General features: G+C 41.6%; 1 protein-coding gene across 2 annotated transcripts; it reads right to left on the bottom strand.

Annotated features, from left to right (window-relative positions):
• Positions 1 to 2,743: 2,743 nt before the first annotated feature.
• Positions 2,744 to 25,341, bottom strand: ALDH3A2 (aldehyde dehydrogenase 3 family, member A2). Of its 2 annotated transcripts, XM_012651428.1 has the most exons (12): positions 25,280 to 25,341; positions 24,989 to 25,150; positions 22,982 to 23,213; positions 22,148 to 22,233; positions 19,258 to 19,466; positions 17,985 to 18,102; positions 15,060 to 15,201; positions 12,804 to 12,970; positions 10,863 to 10,962; positions 5,993 to 6,228; positions 4,954 to 5,078; positions 2,744 to 2,935 (listed from the first exon to the last, which is right to left on the bottom strand). In XM_012651428.1, exons 2-11 carry the CDS (start codon positions 25,139 to 25,141, stop codon positions 4,998 to 5,000), a joined length of 1,524 nt encoding a protein of 507 aa, XP_012506882.1. In that variant the 5' UTR covers positions 25,142 to 25,150; positions 25,280 to 25,341; the 3' UTR covers positions 2,744 to 2,935; positions 4,954 to 4,997. The 2 variants fall into 2 exon arrangements, with proteins under 2 accessions (XP_012506882.1, XP_012506883.1); XM_012651429.1 differs by lacking the exon at positions 4,954 to 5,078 and having other exon boundaries at positions 2,753 to 2,935.
• Between the last annotated feature and the right edge of the window lie 401 nt (positions 25,342 to 25,742).

Raw genomic sequence — 25,742 nt, 5'->3', positions numbered from 1 at the left:
TACAAACTGTACCCACTGCTTTCTTTCCCAAAGTTGTGCTATACTGTAAATTGGGCAAAGTCTAGCTGCTTTCTCTGAGAGAATACATGCATTTGTATCTGTATCTGCATTAGGAATAAAGGTTTCATACTTATAAAAAAAAAAAAAATAGATCAGCAACTGGGAGCCAGGCGCATGGCTCATGCCTGTAATCCTAGCATTCTGGGAGGCCGAGGCAGGAGAATCACTTGAGGTCGGGAGTTCGAGACCAGCCTGAGCAAGAGCGAAACCCCGTCTCTACTAAAAATAGAAAAATTAGCTGGGTGTGGTGGCACATGCCTGTAGCCCCAGCTACTCAGGAGGCTGAGAAAGGTGGATAACTTAAGCCCAGGAGTTTGAGGTTGCTGTGAGCTAGACTGATGCCACGGCATTCAACTCAGGGCAACAGATTGGGACTCTGTCTCAAAAAACAAAACAAAAAATAGATCAGCAACTGGGGGTAGGAGAATGCTATTGGAAAAAATCCCATTTACTATAGCTAATAATACACACACAACAGAACATAATGTGAGAAAATCATCTTGGCTAAGAATTTAAAATAAGAAAGTATGACAAATTAAGTTGACAAATAACACCTTTGATAGATAAAGGCAAAAATGGGTCAGGTGCGGTGGCTCATGCTCAGCATTTTGGGGGGCCAAGGTGGGAGGACTGCTTGAGGCCAGGAGTTTGAGATCCCATTTCCACAAAAAATTAAAAAGAAAAAAATTAGCCAGACATGGTGGTGCACACCTGTAGTCCCAGCTACTCAGGAAGCTGAGGCAGAAGGATCGCTTGAGTCCAGGAGTTCGGGGTTACAGTGAGCTGTGATGGTGCCACTGCACTCCAGCCTGGGCAACAGAGTGACACTTTGTCTTTAACAGAAGGAAAAAGAAAGCAAAAAATGGATTCACAGTTGGATAAAATTTATGATCAAAGGACTATCTCCAATAGGGCATGTTTGAAAAACACTAAGAATGTTATTAAAATTCATTCCAGTTTTATGAAATATAATGTCTTTATTTCAAAGTAAAATGTATTAGTAGACAAGCCATTAATTTACTTTAGAAACATAATGTACAATATACTAAATGAAAATTCCATATTGAAATTTTGTCTAAGATATTTTATGATTATTCTGATACGGCCATAGTTTAAGCAACTTTTTCTGAACTAGGTTAGTCATTAATTCTTGACACCTCATACAGTAATAAAGACATACTTCTCTTACCTTAGTATGACAGCCTTAAAATGAAACAATTTATTCAACAAATTATACATTCTATAAAGTGAATTATATTCTCTCATTAAATGGGCTGAATCTCTTTTCAAATCCAAGAGGAAGGAGGTGGAGTCCTGCAGCTGGGAGCTCTGAGGCACAGCCACGGTGCAACACTGCCCTGTCTGGCAGGTAATGCTGCGTTCCACAAAGGCCTCTTTAGCACTTTCGCACTTGGCTGAAGTACCTTAGGTCTTGGCCATAATAAGGCAGTAATGAGAATAATTTCTCACTTGCTCTAGAGATCCTCTTACTATCCTTCATCTCCTTCAGTATGGTCAATTGCAATGGCTTACAGAGTTATTCTCCAAACGATCCACCATCTATCTGCCCAGTGAGTCTCTCAAGCCCCGTAGTCCTAACATCCAAGGCCTCTTTTTTGGAGAGAAGAATGGTTCCCCCCACTTTAAGTTATGTAAGTTAAATTTACTCAGAAAGGGATCTCTCTGAAGTTAAAAAAAGTGAAATTTACTTGCATTGTGCTAGAGAAATAAGAAACTTAAAGATTTGTTCTTGGAGATCCACTAACTTGCAACTTTCGGGTCCTAAAAGAGGATACGTATTTTGATTACAGTATTTTTTTAAATGCTAGTTAGGTTTTATAACATGAGGAATTCTGTTAACTTCAACACCAGAAGAGTGAAATTGGCAATGATCTTCCAGGAAGCCCTAGGATTTATAAGATATTTTGAGTGATATTAGTCACTCCATATTGAGCCAGGTGCAGTGGCTCTTGCTCAGCATTTTGGGAGGCCTATGCAGGAGGATTACTTCAGGCCAGGACTCTGAGACCCCATTTCCACAAAAAATTTAAAAGAAAAAAAAAATTAGCCAGACATGGTGGTGTACCCCTGTAGTCCCTGCTACTTGGGAGGCTGAGGCAGGAAGATCGCCTGAGCCTAGGATTTCAGGGTTACAGTGAGCTGTGATGGTGCCACTGCACTCGAGCTTGGGCAACAGAGTGAGACTCTGCAACAGAAGACAAAATAGGCAAAAAATGGATTCATAGTTGGATAAAATTTGAGGGGGCTGCTCCTCCTCCATATTCATATGGAGGAGGAACAACCCCTCCCCCATATTCATATGGAGGAGGAACAACCCCTCCCTCCCGATACAGTTTAGTTTTAGTGCCTTAAACCTAACAGGGAGCTGGGAAAATCTAACCTCACCTCTCTAGACTACAGAGGATTGCTAGTAGCCCTAGGAAGTGTTGAGTTGTTGAAAGCTTTGCACAATGATGGTGGGAGCAGGGGTAGGGGAGGGGGTGGAAAGTCCCATGAACTGGACGGAAGGAGTCACTGAGCAGGTCTCAGATACCCTTACATCCCCAAGGAGTTTGGACTTAGCTTAACACATTCTCCTTCCCTAGCCCAAAGCTCTAAGATTTGAGTAAGCACAGTCTAGGATAGGTTCTCTGAAAATCCTCACTATTGGGGAATGCTGGGATTTGGATAAGATGGCAAGTTTTATTACTGGTGAGTGGCAATGACTTTTAGGTTTGATCACAGTACATTGCACATTTTCTTACTATTTTTGGTAGGATTTAAAAATTATTGGTTCATTAACCATTTAAAAGAGGAATAATTCAGTAGAGGCAACTAGGAGGTTGAACAGGATCATTCTTCAGTAGTATCCAGCCTGGAGAGAGGAAAAAGGGATCCAGTTTACTCTGCTGGTTTAAAAACCCACCCACAGCCTTGCAACACGAGCTCATTACTGGGACTCTAACAAATACCGCCTACCTTAAGAGACTCTAAATGCCTTGTACAAAAAAGGCCTATGTAACTCTAAGAAGTGTTGAGTGTGGTTTGGGCTGAAGATAAAGGATTATGCCCTTCCTCAAAAAACAACGAGACAGGTGGTGATAGAGGCTGTATTCTGTCCAATATCAATGAGATAATATCCCAGTGGAGACAAGACTTGAAAATATTCATTTATTATGCTAGCATTGTAAGTAGGAAGCTAAAGTCTCTACATGAAATTTGAAAACTGATAAACAATTTTGTTTCCAAAATTCGAAATTAGTACTGAATTTAATGCATCCTATTAAAGCTGAGGAGGGGCTGCTGCAACTGCAAGGTTCAAATGTCACATTTAATTTTCAAAGGCCTAATGACATTTATCAACTTTAATCTTTTCAAATCCATACCCGCTTCCCCATGATGCTTTCTGTAGCTTCTAAGCTTTATTAAAACTTTACTTTGTGTATAGTACTTATGGTCCAAAACCATTCTAATTCTAGTAGGGTAATTAATGAAACCAAGTCCAAGTTTATAACAAAATAAGTAAACTATTCAGTGCAAAAAAGCCATTTCAGAAAAATGTTTGTAATTATAATAAAGATTCCTCAAGTATACAATACAAATTTAAAGTCATTTATTTAAAATAAAGAGATTTGATAAAGAAAAGAGGATTAAAAGCTCAGAGAGAAGAGCCAAGAAGCAGCAAAGAAGCAAAAAACCCAAATCTCTACCTAGTCCAGAATGAATCCAAAAAAATATTAACAATAGTAATCAGAATTGAGAGGGAGAGTTGAAAGTGGCCTGGGAAATAATGGATGCCTCCTCCCCTAGTCTGTACACGAACAAGCTGAGGCCCAAGTAAGGGCTCATTTAAAAAGGCCTCACCCCAAAGTCATAATTAAGTCAACACTGGAACCAGGAATCAAAGACATTTTCTTGTTCCCAGCTAAAGGTTTTTATAATATATATTTCTGCTTCTCTAGACACTAACAGAGAAAGATCTGCCTGCCAAACTCTTTTGGGAACTCAAGCCTGCTTGTATAGTGCACTGCACCTGGGGGAGCCTTCTTGGGGACACGGCAAGCCTGGGGAGTGCAGACTCAGCCTCGTCCTCTATATTTTCCATGAGTCTGAGAAATTCCATCCTAACCAGGAAGATGCCTATCAGGCTGGGGACCAACATCTTGGGAAAAGAGCAAGAAAGGAAGATAATAACCAGAGACCCAAACAAGCCTCTGACTGTATCTCCAGCCTCAGGAAGATGAAGAAGAGCGAGCAGAAAGCCCCTAAATTGTACACTATGCCTTGATTCACTACATTTGCTACCATGAATTCCAAAGTCAAGTTTTTTTTTTTAAAAAAAGACAAAACAAAACAACTCAGAGATTTTTAGAAGATTATTCTCAAATATGAGGCAAAGAGTTCAGTGTCTAAATGGTGACTCTAAGTCTGAATTAGTCAGCTGTCATTTCATCCAGAAGAGCTGAGTGGATGGGGAAGAGGAATGAGACTCACATGTGGCTGCTCTTTTTCTAGAAATAATGTTTGCTTCACCTAGACCTAGTTAAGCCATTAATGCTACACATTTCTCTTATATTCCTAGAGACTCACCCTCACTCTTGTCTCGAACTCCTGACCTCTAGCCATCTTCCTGCCTCGGCCTCCCACAGAGCTAGGATTGATTACAGGCAGTAGCCACAGTGCCTGGCCTTACCCTCACTCTTTAAAAATTGTGGATAAGCTCAGTTTTTAACACTCTGATACTCTGGGCCAAGGTCCAAAATGTCTAGAGACAAGTAAAACATTCTTTTTTCAATAACCCCTTAGCCTCCAACTGTAGGTAAAAAAAAACAAAAGAAAACATACCCTAACTTGGCCCACCTTACATAAAGAAAGAAAACAAGGAGTTCCTACCTCACTCTTAACAGACAGATCCGGGTTTTGAAATCTGCTTTTCATCACTGCTTACTGGACCAACGCAGTCTGTGAACTACCAGAAAAATCAACAGGGTCTTTCTCCTCAGCACAGCTTGGTATTTCTGAGAAAACCCAAATGATTTCAAATGCAACTGGTATCTCCAATTCCACCAAAGCTGTGATACTGTAAGACAAGCCAACCCTCTTTCAAATTTTAAATAAAATGTAGACATAAACACAGGGATTTCCATGAAATGCCTCTCTTCCAAGTCCATTCTCCACTGATGTTGTCAATATTTTCAATGAGTCTCCTCCATTGGCTGGCTGACAGCTCCACAAACAATCGCCTTTCCTCATTTCATCTTAACTTTCATTATTGTAGAATTCCTCCTTCACCCCAAAGATACACAAACTGCCTTGAGAAGGCAGTTATCATGAGGGCCTCTTTGAAAGCCCATCTTTATAATAACTAATCACCAGAGATAGACTTGATTTGATAGTCAACCCTGGAGGAAAAACAATCAAGCCTAATAAAATATCCCTCACCAAAGTTGTTCCACCACCACTACTGCCCACCACAGAGTTCCCTCCTGCATCTCCATAGCATGCTGATTTCATGCTTGTTCAAGAACAAAACTGAAAAGGAAAGACCAATACCAAAAGGATCAGAGGGTTAGACAGCTTCGAATTCTGCAAGCAAGTTCTACAGTGTTTTAAACTCTTAGACCAGATGTCAGAAAACTTTTTCTGTAATAATTTAGAAGCTTTGGGGGCCATTCAGCTTCTGTTCCACCTACTCAACTCTGTTGCCATAGCATGGAAGCAGCTGTGGATGATAACTAAACAAGTGGGTGTGGCTGCATTCCAATAGCTTTACTGACAAAAACAGGTAGGAGCTGGCATGCAGGCTGCAGTTTGCCAACCCTAAAAGTTAGACTCTAGAAGTTAACATACAGTAGTCTCCTTAGAATATGCATCTGGCAGCCACGGGGGCAGGACCAGAAACACTGGCACTTCATGAGGCATGAGGACTTACCTTGACAAGCACAGCTGCTACAACACCCAGGAAAGCGAGCAACAGGAGACCAAGTTTCCCTTTGTTGAACTGTTTCAACATGAAGAATTTTCCCCAATCTACCTTTGCCTGGCTGTTGGGAGGATATCTGAGTTTGTTAGCACCTTCTCTCTTTAAACTTTTTAATAAACAGGGACGTTGATGAGAAAAAGTATCGAAACTATGTTTTCCGTGATAAGCTCCCATCCCACTGGAACCTGAAATAAAGGGAACAGACAAAACAGGCTTCACTGTAGGTGACACAAGCTACCTCCCTTTCTAAACAATGACAGAGAAAACCCACATTCACTCCCTGTTGCCTGGTGTGCCCCCACTGAATCTCTCTGCCAACAGAACTGTCTCTTTTCAGGAAACCCTTCCCAATGTCCCTGGGAAAGTCATCTCCCTGTCAAACAGGACAGTTGCCAAGAGCAGGCCAAGGATTTGCAGTTCTTTTACAGCTGTGGCTCTCATTTATGCTAGGGACTGTGCTAAGAGTTTAAATGCATTCTCTTGAGATAATTCCTACCACAACCCTATTGCATAAAATATTATCAGCCCCATTTCCAAAGAGGAAAGGAAGCTTACGGCATCAGTTAACCTGCCAAAGGTCACATGTCCTGTAAGTGGCAAAGCCAGAATGTGAACCCAGATCAGATTCTAAATGCTATGTGTGTTCTTTTCCCACCATTCCACGTGGCTTGGCTCTGTTTATCCATAGCCCCACTCAGTTGTTTCCTCTAAGCCCCTAGAAAGTAACAAAGACCAGGCTGAGAGGGTTACACAGATGGGTGATAATAAGCAAGTGTAAATCTCTGCCCTCTAAAAAGCCATGCTCTGTGACAGTCTTCATTTATCTGATTTATTATGTGTACAACAGACCAACAGGTGCAAAGGGGCGAAGTGTGTGACAGGCAGAGAGAATGGCACGTGTATGGCACAGTGGGGTGAGGCATGGGCAGCCAGAGGGCAGTTTCCCAGGGCCAGGCTGCAGGAAGGATCACTCAGGAAGAAGGCATGATGTGAGATGAGGCCCAAGGACAAGACCTTGAGAAACCCTGACATTGATGGAGGCTAGAGGATGAGGGGTCAGCCAAAACATGACCAAGAGAGTAAGGAACTGGGAAAAATGTATGAAAATCTGAAGAAAAATTGGTGGAAAATACTTAAAAATAAAATTAAAATGAAAGGTAAAGAATTTATATGAAGGGAACTACAAGATTTTATTGAAGGATATAAAACAGTTGTATAAATGAAGAGATATAACATGCTCCCATGAAGAGTCCACATTTTAAAAACATAAATTCTTCTTTTTTTCTTTTTTGAAGGGGAGGGGGCAAAGTGTTGGGGGGCAGGCAAAGACATACATTCTTGTTGGGTACGGTGGTGTACTCCTGCAGCTCCAGCTGCTCAGGAGGCTGTGGTGGGAGGATCGCTTGAGCCTAGGAGTTTGAGGTTACAGTGAGCTATGACCATGTCACTGCACACAAGCCTGGGTGACAGAGTGAGACCTTGTCTCTTTAAAAGAAAAAAAAAAACAGATAATGAAACCAATGAGAAAACCCTAAGAATGACCCAAATATGTGTTTTTATTGAGTATAGATGGTATAAGGATGATTATTCCAAAAAATGGGACCAGCAAAATTGGTTTACTCTTTGGGAAAAAAAAATAACAGATTCTTATATCATGCAGCTTTCTAAAATAAACTCCATGATTAAATATTTCAAAAAATCAGAAAATTTAAAGAAATGCATATGATATTTATATAATGTTGAAGAAGGGAAGACTTTTCTAAGCCTACCCCCCAAATTAGAAACCATAAGACAAAGTCTCACAGGTTTGACTATATAAAAGTTTCAAATCATAGCTAAAATTAAAAGAAAAATTACAATCTGAAAAGAGGTATTTGTTATGGATAGAACTAACGATTAATTTTGTTACTTAGAAAAAAGGCCATTTACATGCCAAGGGAGAGGTGAACACAACAAAAATATCAAGCAAGGGACATAAATAGAAAATTCATCAGAGAACTAATTTAAAAAGTTCAAACTCACTAGTAATCACAGGAGTACAAATTAAAATGGGACCCTTTGTCTAGCAATTTAATAGTGGCATAATCTAGTACTAGGGATATAAGGAAGTGGATACTCACATGCTGTTCATGGGAATATGGGGTGGTATGACTCTGCAAGGGTATTTGGCAGTATGTATCAAAACCCTTAAAAATATGCATTTCCAAGGAAAAACTGAACTATATGCCAAAACATTAATAATGTTTATGCCTGGAAGCTTACTACATTTTCCCTTACAATTCTCTGTAGTTTGTTTAATTGTTTGGACTTTTTGCCATTCGGTCTATGATACTTTGAGAATTAGAAGAAAAAAGCATTTTCATTTTGAAAAAAATATGTATAAGCCCCTTTAACATTGTTATATTTCTAGACATTTTTCCTAAAGAAATAATCAGAGACTGCACAAAGACATATTATGTAAGAACTATAATATCAAAAAATTTGAAATCACAAAAATCTAATACAGGGAATTGGTTACATAAATGTGCCACATTCATATGATGGAACCCTACGCAATTGCTAAAATCATGACCTGCAAGCATAATGACATGGGAAACTATCACACTATCCTGTCACATATAGGTTAGAAAACAATATACAATAGGATACCATTTTGAATAGAATATTCGAGCGTCTGCATATATGTGTGTGCATATAAGTGCAATACATACACCAGGCTGGTTGGTTTGTTTTTCAGAGACAGGCTCTCACTCTGTCACCGAGGCTGGAGTACAGTGGTGTCATCATAGCTCACTGCAACCTCAAACTCTTGGGCTCAAGCGATCCTCCCACCTCAGCCTCCTGAGTAGCTAGAACAGCCTCCTGAGTAGCTACAGGCACATGACACCACACCTGGCTACTTTTAAAAAAAATTTCTGTAGAGATGGGGTCTTGCTATATTGTCTAGGTCTCAAACTCCTAGCCTCAAGTAATCCTCCCTGCTTGGCCTCCCAAAGCACTAGGATTACAGGTGTGAGCCACCATATCTGGCCTACAGCAGCTGCTTTTGCATAGTGGAGTTAAGGGCAATTTAAATGTTTATTCTTTGCGCTCTTCTATCTTTTCCAAGTTTTCTTAAAAAGCCCATATTGCTTTTGCATTTGGGGAAAAAAAGGTTTGTTGTTTTAAGGAAGGTATGGTCAGTGATCCTTATGCTACCTTATCAAAGTAGGACAAGGGACTGAACCCTGGTCACTTAGATTTTGCACATAGGGGGCACTGTTGACATCATATGGAACAATTACAGAGTTGACGGCTGCAGTAGCACAGTGAAGCCAGGATTCTGTGGGGAGAGCTGAGGAACTAGAGATAACAGAGTCTAATCTAATCTTTTAAACATTTGGGCTATAAAACTACAGTTACTCCAGCCAAAATTTCAGGAGTCATACTCTCATTCACCATTCCCCCCACATTCACTCCATCAGGAAATCCTGCTGCTTGGCCCCCAAAATATCCCCTCCCTTTCCACACTATCTTCTCTGCTACCACCCTCTCCAAGCCACCACCATCTCTAATCTGGATCTGGCAATACCCACCAATATGGCCTCTCCCTGCCTGTCCCTCATGTATGTCAGGCACTGTGTTGGATGTGGCAATATGTTTACATCCTAGATAGGGACCTGTGGCTGCAGGCCAGGGTTCCTTGGTCATGGGACAAAGCTTCCTAAACCAGGAAAAGATGGTCCCGCCAAACTGGACTGTTACATCCCATGGAGCAATTTATTTATGCTATTACAAAGGAAGAGGATAAAGCAGGGGCTTTACGACCATTGCTTTTATCATTTGCTTTTTTTTGTTATGAGAATTCTTACACATTGGTTATTCTGTAATACCTCTATTAGACAGTGGAGAAGCCTACTAACAAGGTCCCAAAGGAGAAATAAAAAGTTGAGTCGATCATCTCAGGTGTGGGAGAGGGAGGCAGGTCACATTCCAAAGGGAACCACAATGACCAGGCTGTGTCCACAGAGCTTTGCTGAGAATAAAATTCTTTGTGACCATCCTCTCTAGAACAAGGGGAGTCTTGTTCTACTCAAACCACAAAACAATTCAAGGAGAGGCTCCTCCTCCCAACAGAGGGTTGAGGAACCAACGTAGGTTAAGAACTGGTTACCACCTAACATTACCTTGAATAGAAAACAAACGGACATTAGAAAAATTCTTCTGACTGCTATCTGTTCCCTGGCATTCTGAACCTTTCATTGCTATCTCATTTAAAAAAGAGAGAGAACGAGATCTCACTGATTAATTTGAGACCTGATTCTTGGCTCCCAAATCTCCTATTAACAAGTAAATCAATGAAGTAAAGTACAAGAATGGGCTGCCCTTGGAGAAAGAGGATCTAGGATCCAGTTGGTACAGTTTTATGGCTTGTCCCTATGTATACATTTTAAAATTATTATTTAAATAGATTATATAAACATGTAGATTAAAAGAAAACCTCAAAAGGTACAAATGGATCTGTCTCATTTTTAATTAAAAAGATACTGAATCAGCACCAAAGAATTGAAAATTTCTTCATTTAAAAAATAAAAAACAAAGTAATTACAGCTGTGGTAAGTGCTACTGAGGACAGAAAGGACAGAGATTCAACTCACACTGGAGGGACAGGCAAGGAAGCAGAAAAACCACTGTCAACTGGGTGGCTGGGGAAGGCCTCTCTCAGGAGAGGAAAATTAGGATAAGCAGCAGCCGGCTATCTCAACAGCCTGCACAAATCACTCGTGAAATGGTGGTGCTTTTGAAATATTTACTATGAGCAGGAGAAAGTAATACTCACCCACTCCTCCAAAGGGGAGCGAATTGAGTACGAAGTGCATGATGACGTCATTGCCTGTGACACCACCACTGGACGTCTCATCAATCATCCGTTTGATGAGCTGAGATACAGACCAAAGGCATCCAAGTCAGTGACATCACGCCTTACAGAGCACTTGAGGCTCCCCATATGGAGGGCTGTGTCCTCTATGGACGCACATTCATTCTGCCTTTGTATCAGCGGGAGTTCGAGTTTGGGGACACTATAGCAGTCAAATAATCTAAACTGCGGTTCATTTAGCAACCGTGACTGATATCTAACTTCTCAGATGCACATCTACTGCATTGTGGAAGGCAGCCCTGAACCTTCAGACCTGTTCACTCAATTGCCACCTAGAGTTGTACTCCCCAAAACAGCAGCAAAATGCTCTTTGTAAGAGATAATTTAGACTATATTCTGGTCTGTAAAAATTAGAACACTCTCTGCTGTAAATTATAGCATATTATTAAAAGGTACTATTTGGTCTTTATGAAATGCAAAAAATATTTAAGATTTTAGATTTAGCATCCTATTTTTTTTTTTTTTTTTTTTTGAGACACAGTCTCACTCTGTTGCCCGGGCTAGAGTGCTGTGGCGTCAGCCTAGCTCACAGCAACCTCAAACTCCTGGGCTTAAGCAATCCTTCTGACTCAGCCTCCCAAGTAGCTGGGACTACAGGCATGTGCCACCATGCCCGGCTAATGTTTTCTACATATTTTTAGTTGTCCAGATAATTTCTCTCTATTTTTAGTAGAGACAGGGTCTTGCTCTTGTTCAGGCTGGTCTCGAACTCCTGACCTCGAGCGATCCTTCCACCTCAGCCTCCCAGAGTGTTAGGATTATAGGCGTGAGCCACTGCGCCCAGCCAGCATCCTGTTTTTTAAGAAATAAATGCTTAGTTGGCCTAAGATCCAATAAGGTGCAAAGACATTTGACCAATAAATGTGATCTCATCTGGGTGCCAACAAACCCTTGAGAGTTCTTCATGGCAACCATCACGTCTAGATTGCAGTGACCTCAGGTGACCCACTGCAAGGAAGTGCTCCACACTGAGTTGTACCCTGGCCAGTAGACTTCAGGGTTCCTTCCTGCCCACTCCTTTATCTATGGTCACTTTAAATGTCAGACCATTGTTTTGTTAATAACCCAGTCTTTTCCAGCCAAACATTTGGTCTCACTTCAAATACCCGTAGCTATCTGTATCTCAACAGCATTGCGAGCTCCAGAATCTGCCACGACTACCCATAGGTTACCATCAGCCACTCTCCAGGAAACATTTGGCATCCTCAGATCTTGACTAGTCCCATCTTCCCCCTTCTAGTTTTCCTGTTTCTTCAAAGGGCTCCTAAACCTACTTGCCCACTCCGAGGCCACTGTCCCTTAGCAGTGGTTACCCACCTAGCAATGCAAATGAGTGAGCCCATGCAGAAAGTGGCAAAGCTGCTCAACCAGGTGATGTGGTTCCACTACTCTAACAATAAGGTAACATAATGTGAGAAACTGAAATCCATGATATCACAACCATTTACACAGCAGTGCCAGAGGTCTTTGTCCCACACAGCCCCACTGGAGTGGCTGCAAATGCCACTTCGGTGACGGGGCAAGCTCTTACACAGCAATGCCCTGTGGATTAACATCAGAAAAGCATTTAATGCTGGTACATATAAATCTTCCAATTATACTGGAGGTGTTTGTGAGTCAAAAACCTTGTGACACTCACCCCTGCAGACTCAGATCTAACTCCAGGGAGTACATGCAGTGATAACCCCAGGGCCTCATTACCCAAGACAGAAATCTAGGACTACAACCTCACTTGCTGGGCTCTGATGTGATAGAAAATAAGCCATCATTGTTTTACAGCAAAGAAGGAATATAACTGATGATAGTTCCTTATGATAGTGAGTTGTTCTCTACAAATTTTACCTTACTGTTATGAGAAAATATATAGAGAGCCAGAGGCTTTTCACGTTCATTTATGAAATTTATGGCTTCATCTACACTTTTCACAGGCACTATTGGAAGAACTGGTCCAAAAATTTCTTCTTGCATCACCTTGGTTTCAGGATCAACATCAGTAAGTATTGTTGGAGCTGAAAAGAAAATAAACAAAATGAAAACGAAAACGCTAAAGTAGAGAACAAAAATGCAAAGCTCTCATCTTACATTTCTTTCATTGGGTCATGTATCCATCCTTTTCCTTCTTCCACCCAAATCAAATCTATTGAAAAGTCCTGAGTGTACAGATAAACCATGCAAATACTAAATGTCTCCCATGCATGTGAATCAGGGATTCTTGTGCAAACCAAGGGAAAGATATATGCTTGAATGTATCTTAATCACATTTAACCCCATTCATAGCCATATGCATATTTAACATCTTTCTGTGGACAGGTCTTTCTGGGAGCAAAGACTTCTCCCACTATTTCTTCTTAACTGAAGTGCTTTCATGCATATTATCTCATTGACCTTTATTACAACTCTGTTATATAGACTGAGAGAGGTGGGTGAAATGGATACTGAAGAGGCTGTGCAGTGTGTCCCAGTGTTGGTGCCAATGTAAGTCACCAACAAGCAGCACCAACTCAAAAAGACCCTGTAAACAAATTGCATTGTCAGCTGAAAGAGAAGACATCTGACAATAACAAGTTGGCTCTTCTTCTTTGCCCCTAGTTTCTGCTAGGGTATCGTGGCAACACGGCTGAGGACAGCTCTTTGCAGCACTACTCCAGGGGTAAACTGCTGCCCCAAAGCACTGCCCACGGCTTCCTTGGGTCAGAGAACTGGTTTGGGTGTCTACATTCCTCTGCATAGTCAAGTGATCAGGTAAGGCGATCCCAGCTCCAGGTCAGGGGAAAGTCCTAATTAGTCTATAAACTAATCAGGACAGGCCCTTCCTCTTGTCATTGAGTAGCCTAGAAGTGGACATGCTGAAGATGGGAGAACAGAGAGATGAAAGAATTAGAGTTTTTTCTCTTTTTCTTTTTTTCCCTCTTTTTTACAGATTATTCCCCATTTCAATTTGGGTTTCCCCAAAGACAGACAGAAGACACAGGGATTGGCTGGGCGTGGTGGCTCACACCTATAATCCTAGCACTCTGGGACGCTGAGGCAGGAGGATTGTTTTAGCTCAGGAGTTCAAGACCAGCCTGAGCAAGAGCGAGACTGTGTCTCTACTAAAAAAAAGAAAAAAGAGAAAGAAATTAGCTGGACAACTAAAAATATATAGAAAAAATTAGCTAGGCATGGTGGCACATGCCTGTAGTCCCAGCTACTCGGGAGGCTGAGTCAGAAGGATTGCTTGAGCCCAGGAGTTTGAGGTTGCCGTGAGCTAGGCTGATGCCACAGCACTCTAGCTCGGGCAACCAGAGTGAGACTGTCTCACACACACAAAAAAAGAAACAAACAAAAAAAAAGAAGACGACACAGGGATTTTTTTTTTCTTTTGCATCCTAGTGCAAAGAATCAGGTTTTTTTGATGGTATTACCAAGCCACTGAATTATCCAGCCTGGAAGACCTCAGGAATGCTCATTATAAGAGAACAAATTTCTCATTATTTAAATCTTTTTATTTTTGTTTTATTAAAGTTAGTTTTTCGGTGACTTGCAGCATCTTATCTGATAAAGGTGGTAAGTAAAGGTATGTGGGACAGCTTCTTTGCCAACCAAATGTGTCTGTAATTTTCTGTCTCCTTACGCTATTTTAGAAAAAATGTGTTTAAAATTCTAAGTAATATATATTCATGGCAAAGAAAAAAGAACACAAAGAAGGTAAACAAATAATAAGATCAAGCATGATAGATCAAAACATTATTTCTAGACTGTTACTGTTGCTGGCTAGTTGTGGAATAGTGGCAAAGCTATTTCCTTCTATGGGCTGTTTTCCCATTCATAAACATAAAGTTCTATTCTGCTTCTCAGGGTGGTTAGGAAGAAAAAAAATAGATAATATATGTGTAAATATGGAAAATTAGTACAACACTGGTGGTATTATTAAATATGTATACATATATATTTTAAAATAGCTTATAACAAAAGTAGCATACCAGAAAGCAGTATTTAATACTTTAATAATTAATTAAATGCTATATATTAACAATAGTTTATTCAGTGTCAAAAAGTAGTGTCCGTAAAAACTGCCCAACTGCCATCCTCCCATAGGAAAAGGTGAATTTCCATTACCTATATAGCGCGTGGCCTCATCAGTCTCCCCACCAAAAGCTATCTCTTGTCCTTCAAGCAAACCTAGTATCCTCTTAAAATGACGAAGATTGATGATCCTTTCATAATCGGGAGACTCTTTTATATTTTCTCCATAAAATTCCTGTTTAAAACAATGGGAGTATTTAATTGTCACAAAGACCCATATTTCAATTCCTTTAATAAGTACAAAATCCACTCATGCCCCAAAACAGATCTGATTTTATATACTCACAGAATCTAACACCCTATTCCCCAAGTAATTTAACAGTAGTATAATAGTAGTAAGCTGCCAGGAGTTAGTTACGCTCCCAGCAAAACAGGCCCCAAGGCAGGATCATCGCAAGAGATTTGGAAATAATAGGAAATAAAGAAATAATATAGATGGAGAAATGATTGAGACGGAGACAAAGAGCAGTTTAAAGTGATAGAGGGGTCAGGGGTCCTCCAGCATTCCCATGAGCTATGATGTCATGACTGAAATCCCACATCAGTATTTATTGTTACAGCAATTCTTTTGTTAAAGAATTATGTTATAGCTCATTTTTTGAGGTTTCCAGGGGAATTTACCTAATTCTGTCTACAAGAATAGACGGTTACAAAATTTTTCTAAGATAAGCATGTTAAGCTCTAAGTTAGAAACAGACCTAGCTGAGCATACAAATTAAAATGTATAAAACGAGAACACTGAGTCTGAGTACTACTCTAATCTACTTCTTCTAAACACAGAGACCTGTAGTCAGGAGTGAAGCAGGAATAGCCTTGAAGTCTAGGATAGTTCTACCTGCGTGTTATCTGCTGGGGAGGCATTTTAATCAGCTTCTCCGCCAAGGACCCAAACGGAGCTTCTGCCTTGCAAAAAAGCTCAAGGTGATGGCCGGCAGCAAAGAAGAAATGTTGTTTTGCGAACATCCTCTGACAATGCCCTCCTTGTCAGAAGCAGTTTCTATTCTGTGAACTAACATGCCCACAGATTCCTTCAAGGCAAAGCCCTGCAAAACCCCTGAAACCTTTCACGTCTCTTAGCCTATTTCCCAACAGTAAGCTTAAGCTTTTCGGCAGTTCAAGGACTAGAAAATAAAGCCCCTGCACACACACACGCACATGCAGACACACAGAGAGATCTATCATTCTCTATAGGTCCAGGGGGTTCCTATGGATCTCTCGTGGTTTACCCATGGGCCCTCCTGAGGGTGAATGTGAGAGTAGATGTGAGGAAAGAGGTCTTGCTCTGTATCACGGTTGCCCGTTTTTTCACACATTGGTTGTGGCTGCTCTTCCCCAGAAATAAGTTGGGTAGTTGCAGCAGAGACCCTATGGTCTGCAAAGCCTAAAATATTTACTATGTATCCCTTTACAGAAAAAGTTTGCAACTGTTACTCTATTTTGTTGTTTTTATCTTCTCTGAACCGGTATTCCTACCAGTCACAGATGATGGTGAAACCACTCAAAGGATCAAAATACAGCTTTGGTAAATTACCAAGGTAAAAGAACCTCAATAATCATATATCAGTATTTCTTATATAAAACAAACACAGAATTATTGAATTGCTCATCACTTCAAAGCCTTATGAGGGCTCTCAATTTATAATCTCAAATCAAAATGAACATTGTTCACACCAAGAGCGATTCTCAAGTCAAGTGAGTCTCAAGGTGGTGGAAATCACAAGGGCAGCTTGCTGAAATTCATGTTCCTGGACCCTAACTCCGGAGCCATCAACAGTAGTACTCGATGAGGATTGCATCACAGAATCACCTGGGGGCCTCAGATGACTTGAATCAGAATCTTTGGCGGGTAAGGACTGGAAACTTATTTTTAAGTGGCTCCCTAGTGATTCTAACGTGTAGCTCAGTTGAGAACCACTGTGTTAGGGTATAAATGCCTCAAAGGAATGCAGATGGGCCTTACTCCTTTGAAACTGAATTAATCACCATACTCAACTAAGCACTTCTCCAATTTCCAAGTATTTTCAATCTCACACGTGTCTTTAACCACTCTCTCTTCCAATCCCACGTTCCCTGAATCTGGCCAACTCTCCCTTTGTGTTCTCATCTGGAAACATCTTCAGTCCTATCATTAATGTCCAATTCCCACATAAAGACCCTAGCACCTCATCCCCAGTTACTCTGCCTGGAACCACTGTGAATTATCTCCCTAAAATTCCCGGTACATAATTTTCATTTTCTGATCACATACATTACTCTCTGGTATTCTTGATCCTTCCTTAGTGCTCAACTAACATCTGTTGAGTGAATGATTGTCCCAAGCATTTCTTTCACCTGGGGGTTAGTGACCCTCTCCCACTACTGAACTCAGTTATACTGGTCATCTCTTTCCTTTCTACCAAACGAAATCCTCCATCTCCTTCCAGTCTTAGCTTAGGACCCTACGCTGCAGCCTTCCTTGATTTCCTCACTGCAGATCTTTACTCTGAACACCTTGAAAGACTGATAACCACATAAAGGGTACACTATAAGTAGTTATTTAATTAATTCATTCCTCCTAACTACTGGCCATCCCAGGCCCTCTACAGACACAAGAACTGATAACCTTAATCAGAAATGGCCAATACATGCCAAGGGTCTAAGATTACACTTAAGGATTGACAATATTCCCTCAAAAGCACAGATGCACAGTTGTTTAACTTTTAAAAAGAATACACCACAACTCATCACCAACAAATCAACTAAATGGTTTAAGTGGATTTAACACCAACTTAACCTTGCTCCCAGAAGATAATCTATAAAAGAAGCATAAAGCATTTTCAATTAGCCAATAAGTTAATTCAGTCACATATGCTACTGGAATTTTCCTGGGGGAAGGAGGGAATGAAGATGCCCTGCAAATAGTTAATTTGACTCCTTATCTTATTGAAATCAACAAAATCAGATGTGTTGAACACAAACCTTCACAGTTTCCTTTATCTTCTCCACGATTTGACTCTGGAGGGATGCTTCACAGAGAATATAGTCGGGAGCAATGCAGGTTTGACCACAATTCATGTATTTTCCCCAGGTTATGCGTCTGAGAGGAAAAACCCAGAATGGCTGTATAATTCAGTCACATATTCACTTGTTACATACTTTTGTGTTGTTTGTTTTGTAACTAGATTCATATGTTTACTTGGTAATCTTCATAAAAAATAAAAACTCATTCCTAAAACAGTTGGTTGGAACTTAGAATGTATGTTCCAACTCAGATAGGATGTTCTAAGTAGCAGGAAAGTTCTCAAGCCAGCTCATGGAAAAGAATACCTGATAAGCAGTAAAGAAAGCCATTGCATGCTGCAGGAAAAGAGGAGAAACAGCCTCTCAAAACCCCTTTACCTCTCCTACTCCAGCCAAAAGGACATCCTGGAAGACAGGAGTTTAGTATAGACTCTACCTCTCCTGGCTGTGGCTTTAGGTCCTGCTGGCAAAACATTCATAAAGCAGAATGACAGCCACCCTCCTCTATGTAGAGCCCTTCCCCACTTTGGAAAACCTTTCCCAGGAATAGGCAGAAGCCTAAAACCTGAATATTCACTAACTGAGGGTCTCTTGTTCTTGCAACTGGACCTCTACTTACAAAGCCAAGCTGGAACCCTGACCTAACTCCGTACTTTCTCCTTTGTGCCCCATTTCTGAAGGGGAGAGAAAACCACACCACCTGATTCTGTTTTGGCACTTTCTAGTAGCTATACTTGATTTAGTCGAGAGAACCTGAAACTTCTTTCTTATTTTCTAATTTCCAGATGCAAGATGCTATTCAAAGATGAGTAATACTGGTTTTGTCAACAAAGAATCTCAGTTAAGAGATCAACATAATACCTTTTCAAACGGGAATTTAAAGATTTTATTAGGCATACACAATACTTGGATTATCTACTTCATGGACCATTGGCCTGCAGAACATTAAAATTTCTTCCCAGATCTAGCTGTAACCTTAAGAACAGAAAGAACTTTTTCAAAATTCCTAAGGACAACCACACGATGTCAGGACCTATGGCTCATCATTTCTAACAATGGCACCAAGAGATAGTTTGTGAAAGACTTCTATTACTCTTGAGAACACCAAACACCAAATGATGTATCTTGGAGCCAGAAGGTATGAGGTTCTAGTGCAAAGGATAACACTAACCTATTAGTAAAAGTCTCCACTGTGCTGGGAAAACCTCAAAAACTAGAGAGCCAGTCTCACCTGCAAACAATGTCCAGGTCGCAGTCTTTATCGATATAACATGGACTTTTCCCTCCCAGTTCAAGAGTCACAGGGGTCAGATGCTTGGCAGCAGCTTCCATGACAATTTTTCCAACTGCAGTGTTTCCCGTATAGAGAATGTGGTCAAATCTCTGCTTCAGAAGCTCTGTGGTTTCCTCAACACCACCATTAACAATAACATACAGGTCCTCAAAGAAAAAGAAAGAAACTCTTGCATTGCCAAATTAATCCTATTATCTAACATCAGCAATTTCTTCAACATAAACATGTAACATTCAGTAAAACCAGGAGAATGTGGAGACCAGTTCCCGTGAGGGATGGGAGAGGGAGCTGACCAAGGATGAGTGGAGAATATAGAGTCTGCTTATGTCTGGGAACCATCAATCTACTTGAAACCAACCCAGAGAGTCTAATGTTTTCCATAGGAGCTCAGTAATAAAGACACAAGACAGCAAATGGTTGGATTTGACCAGGGAAATACATGAGATAGGTATGTTTGTAGAACCTAAGGATTTTGGTCAGAGAGTGGCTGCTGTCAATGGCCACAGGACAAGTCCCAGCTGCATATCTGAATGTTCTCTCTCTACACAACACAGAGCAGGGCTTACCCATGATATGCTGCATGAATGGTGTACATAGCATAGCACACCTACAGCACCTGCTTTTGAAGTACATCTGAATTGAATATGGGCTCTGCCACTCACTAGCTTGTGTGACCTTAGGCAAGCTACAAACATGTTTCCTCATCTGTTATTGGGTAAATTCATACAGCTTCTGTGGACTAAGACCTTATATGCATTGCACTATTATTAACAGCTATTCTAAAAGAGAGAGTATCTTAGACAAATAACAGCATGAAAAGTCATGACAGAAAACAGATGGCAAGGAAAGAAGATGGAGATATTCAAAAGATTCTCAGGTATGAGTAGGAAGTAAAAGCTGGCTTGTAGATCTCCTTTCAAAGTTAATTAGTTCTCATTCACGTCATAGTTGAGCAGCTGAACAAATGTTTCAAGTTTTAACTTTTCTATGGCTTAATTGATATAGTATATTATTGATTCTCCCAACAAGCTAACTGAAGCAGAGTCAGCTACTGAAGAATCTACCCCTGGTGAGGGGCAAAGAAGGACCGTCAACCTCCATCTTCTGGTTCCAAGTCCTACTCAATCCACTCAATATTTTCCATTTCATCCTTCTGGATTGGATAATCACAGCTATTAGAACAAAATTGTTCTGCAGGCTGCCACAGTAGTGATAAGATAACAAAGACAAAATTATTCCAAGAGCCAGAGTTGGCCTCAAGGACATTATAAATTAATGTGTACAACACAGATATTTTAAAGTTGTCTTTCAATGAAAGCTAAATGAAGACTCTTCCCTGCAGCAAGTGCATGTAGAACTCAGCAGTCCTGATTTCACAGTAGCATCATAAACTTCCTCCTTAGGAGAGCTCAGGAACCTCCAGTTCAGACAGAGAGATGAACTACGCCACATTTGAGGAGATCGTTTTCTTTATTCAGCTGCTGATACTCTAAATGCCAGCACTTTAACCCAGAGTCAGGATCCACCCTCTGGCTCAAGAGGTCACTTTCTTTCTGTAGTTTTCATGCTACAAATATGCCCTTTTTAAAGGAAGTATTTTTATATAATCATACAAAATTATATTCTGTTAGGACAAAAGAGATGGTCAGCAACAAAGATTGTCAGGAACAAAAATATGCTAGCGCCTGGCAAAGTACTAGTGCCTCATTAAATAATCCACTAAATGAATACACCAAAAATCATATGTTAACTCAAATAAGGATTAATCCCAAATGCCAAATTATAGAAAAGGATCTATAAATAGCAGAATACGTAATAAAGCCATGGGCCTAAATATATTGGGTAACCACAATACCTGGGTTATTCCACAGTATATTTTGGAACTACTTTTCTTTTTTTTTTTTTTTTTGGGATGATTCTTTTTTTTATTGTTTAAAAGAAATGGAAACTCTTTATACATGTGCATATGTTTCCTTATGTTTGCAATAGCCTTCATAAAGTGGTAGAAGTATGCAAGTAAACTCAATACTGGTTAGTCAGTGGTAGGATTAACACAGCACAAAGGGAGATCACGTAGTTTGTTTTTATAATCCTCTATTTAGTTTAATCTAGTATAAAAAGACATGTAATGCTTGTAACTTTTTAAATTTGAAAAAATTAAGGAAAAAAAAAGACAAAGGATGATGCCCCTGGATCTTCCAGTGGCTGGGCAATTACCTGTCGGTTTTAAGCAGCAAGATGGGTGTTAAAATCACCCCTGCAGAGGTCCTGCACCACCTGCGCCTTGGAGAGATGGAACCTGAGCTGGTTCCCGGAGGATGGAGGGAGAAGTGGCCGTGGAAGTTAAGAACAAGGCTTCTGGGCTGGGCAGAGCTGCATTTGAATCTCAGCTGTCTGCTACCACCTACTGAGCTGTGGGACCTTGGACCAGTTACTTAAGTGCTCAATGCCTTGGTTTCCTGATCCTTAAAATGAAAGTAATTAGATAAACTCTTTCATTGGGTTATCAGGAGAATAAAGTGAGATCATGCATGCAAGATGCTTAGCACAGTGCCTGATATACAGTGTTCAATAAATGATAGCCAAAATCATTATTAACATTATTTACAGTAGGCACAACTCAATTGTTTAGGGAGTGGGAAATGGTGGCTATAAAAATCTAAAGGAGGTGACAGCAACCTCAATTGGAACTACTTTTCTAAGCCAATTGTTAGAGGCTTAAGGAAACTACAATTAGATCTCCAGCCAGCAATGACATAGACTGGCAGGAAAATCAATGTGTGTTTTCCAAAATAAACATATTAAAGATGGGTCAAGACATTCTTACCTGGTCTAAATATTGAGGGAGAAGCTTAGCCAATATCTTGGCTGTATTTTCACTTAGTTCAGAAGGCTTGATAATCACAGCATTTCCTAAACAAAGTAAAAAGTAGAACAATATCATCTAATACTTGAGTAAATTTAATAGCCACCAAGATGGTGTTCATGTGGGAAGGACGGGCTAAGTACTCTATTTCTGCAGCTCTTAATTCTACTTCTAATGAGTTTCTCACTTTCTTCTCAAATGCTAACTCCTTAGTTGTCATTATCTTCAGGTCTTTGAAAATGTGCTTCATCAGCCTTTCCCATTCCTCTAGCTTTCTATCCCTTTTCTCCCAATTCTGCCCTTTGATTTTCCTCTCTGCCCTGGAATTATTGGGCAAACACGCCATGTCAACATAGAGCTGTTGATCTGGATCTCACAAAGTTAAAAATTAATCTCTTGGCATTTGCTATACACCCAAGTTAGCATTACTCCCATAGCCTTTATTTGTATGAAGAAACTAATCAGACAGAATCAAATGGTTCATCCGAGGCCAGAGCCAGCAACTGAAACCACATTAGAATACAGACGCCTGGCTCCAAACTCCTGGACCTGTTGACTCACATGCCTTTACACCTTCACAGGTTCATTCCCCAGGTGTTTCATAAAATAGTCAAACAAATCTCCTCAGCAGCCCCTTTAAAATATATATATTTATGAATTCTTAATACCCTGCTGGTGTGAACCAAGGTAAACCACCAAAGTAAATATATTTAATTAGCCACCTTCCTTAATTTACAAACAATATGAGAGAATAAGCCCTCTAAAAAGGGGTAAAGACATAAGATGGCACCAGACCTGCAGCGATGGCTCCTACCAGTGGCTGAATGGTGAGAATGAAGGGGTAGTTCCAAGCTCCAATAATCAGTACCACTCCTAGAGGCTCTGGTTGAATATAGGCCTCATCCAACATTGTGAGCAGGTTCTTCTTAACAGGCTTAGCAGTAACCCATTCAGGAAGATTCTCCAGCATAAGGTCAATTTCCCCAAGGACAGTAATGACTTCCTGACTGTATGCATTGAATTCACTCTGTTATAAGAGAATCACAGTTAACCTTGCACAACGAGTATGATACCCTTGGCACTGAATGTCAAAAACCTCAGGCCAGGTACACCTGCAGTGACAACCACTGGCATTATCAGAGTCATGGGTTTGCCATCTTTCCTTTTGCACCCTCCATGCCCTCAAAAAGGACTTGCTAATTCCCTAATATATTCAGTGCGTATAAATTCTTCTCCACTGATCCTCACACCCTCTAAAATCAGGCTTAAATGTTACCTCTTTCAGAAGACTTTCCTGATTAATAATGGCCTGTCCTGATGACACTTCATATACCATAGCAATAATACTTTTGACCTGTATCGTAATACTTCGCCCTTAATACCCTGGTTTATAACTATACTCACATTTTGCCTGTGTATATTCTGTTTCCCAACCAAGTTTAAAACCCTCAAGGGCAGGGAACTTACTGTATTTCTTTAGTAATCCTATATATACACATACTCACACATTTGATTCTTGTAGAATGAATAAGTGATTCACAGACATTCTGAACCTTAATTACCCCATCTTGTTTATATAGCATCATAGCCCTTCTCCACCAAAAGTACTCTAAAAGAAATTTTATAGTTACTGCTGGTATCACTACTGCTGTCACTACTCCTTGAAATAACGTTTAATTGGGGGCATGTGGGGAAGGGAGTATCACAAACCCACAGCAAAGCCTTGCTATACCTGAAATCCAGACAAAAATAAGATGACAGCCATATTTTTTTTTTTTTTTTTTGAGACAGAGTCTCACTGTGTTGCCCGGGCTAGAGTGCCGTGGCATCATCCTAGCTCACAGCAACCTCAAACTCCTGGGCTCAAGCGATCCTCCTGCCTCAGCCTCCCGAGTAGCTGGGACTACAGGCATGCGCCACCATGCCCGGCTAGTTTTTTCTATATATTTTTAGTTGTCCAATTAATTTCTTTCTATTTTTAGTAGAGACGGGGTCTCGCTCTTGCTCAGGCTGGTCTCAAACTCCTGAGCTCAAACAATCCGCCCGCCTCGGCCTCCCAGAGAGCTAGGATTACAGGCGTGAGCCACCGCGCCCGGCCGATGAAAGCCATATTGTTAGAAAACAGAGAGAAATATATTTATACTCTAAACACTACTTCAAACCTTGCTACTCAAAGCATGCTTCCAAAAGAGGCACCGTGGTATCACCTGAGACCTTGTTAGAAACTTGGAATCTCAGACCCCACCACAGACCTACTGAACCATAATTTGCATTTTAACAAGATCACCAGGAGACCGTCACTGCATAAGGCTTGAGGAGCACTGACCTAATAATATACGGTCATGAAGGAAAATCTGAATATCTCAAAAAAACCTGCTTACAAAAGACCATAAACAATGATAAAAGAAATAGACACAGAAAAAAGAAAGCTTGCACTATGTCAAGCTGACGAATCCAGACCATACAAAGAATTCCTACAAATCGCAAGGAAATGGTCAAGAATATAAACGGCAATTCGCAGAGGAGGAACTACACAGGCCAAGTGACACATGCACTTCGAATGTGTCTGAAAACACAACAGGGGCTGGCGCTAAGCGAGCCTGGGGACCGGGGACCTCACAGGAAACCTGCGCTTTCCGTACTGCTTGTCTTTATCTGTGCCACTGGGGATCATACTCCCACAGTGCTTGCGTAACCAGAAATGTTTAAAAAGAAAAACAAAAAGGTCAGCTCCGGAGGACTGCTGCTCCCAACCGGAGCGGCGAGTGGCCGGCGGCCGGGTCCCTCCCGCCGGGCGCGTACCTTGCACAAGTCGGCGCCGATGGCCGCCAGGATGTCCTTCTCGCGCTCTTGCACCATCCGCCGCAGGGCCTCGAGCTGCTGCAGCCGGAACCGCAGGGGTCGCGACCGGCCCGACCGGAATGCCTGGCGAACCCGCTGGACTTCGCGTTCCATGGCCTGGTCCTGAGGAGAAAGGTGAGGTCTGAGGGTTGTCGCGGCGCGGGGGCGTGGCGGGAGGGATGTCGCAGGTGCTGGTGGGCGCCTCCCTGGCCTCCCTCGGGGTGGGCCCGCACTGCAGACCCCGAGCCGCACCTCGCTCGCCCACTGGACAGCTCGCAGCGACGCTACCTCAGCACCCAACCAGTCCGACTGCCCGACCGCCCCGCCGTGGGGCTGGGCCCGACCCAGAGCCTCGCGCCTATTGGCCCGAGCGTCCCACGTGACCGCCGCGAGCTGGGTGCCTGCCGAGCCCCCGCCCACTGCTCTCGCTCTGACCACGGCCGGCGCTTGGGGAGCAGGGTTTGCGGCCCCCTTGGCGCCGCCCCGCCGGCGTGGCGTCGCGGTGCTGGGGTGAAGGGAAGTCGGAGGTGCTACTGAGAGGAGCCCCGGGGTGGCTCCGGAAGGCGGGGAAGAGGAGTCCTCGAGAAGCGGGCTGAGGCGCGGAGGGCGAGCGGCTGAGAGTCTGGCGCGGGGCAGGGGCAGGAAGCGCCCAACAGCGCCGGAACGCGGCCCAAGCTGCGAGGCGCTCTGCAGAGGTGCTTTCCTTCCTCCTCCA

This window comes from Propithecus coquereli, unplaced genomic scaffold, assembly GCF_000956105.1.
Source record: "Propithecus coquereli isolate 6110/MARCELLA unplaced genomic scaffold, Pcoq_1.0 Scaffold355, whole genome shotgun sequence".
In the NCBI taxonomy this organism is placed as follows: Eukaryota; Metazoa; Chordata; class Mammalia; order Primates; family Indriidae; genus Propithecus; species Propithecus coquereli.
Note: the sequence above shows the minus strand (reverse complement) of the source record. Positions and strands in the feature narration are given on the sequence as shown.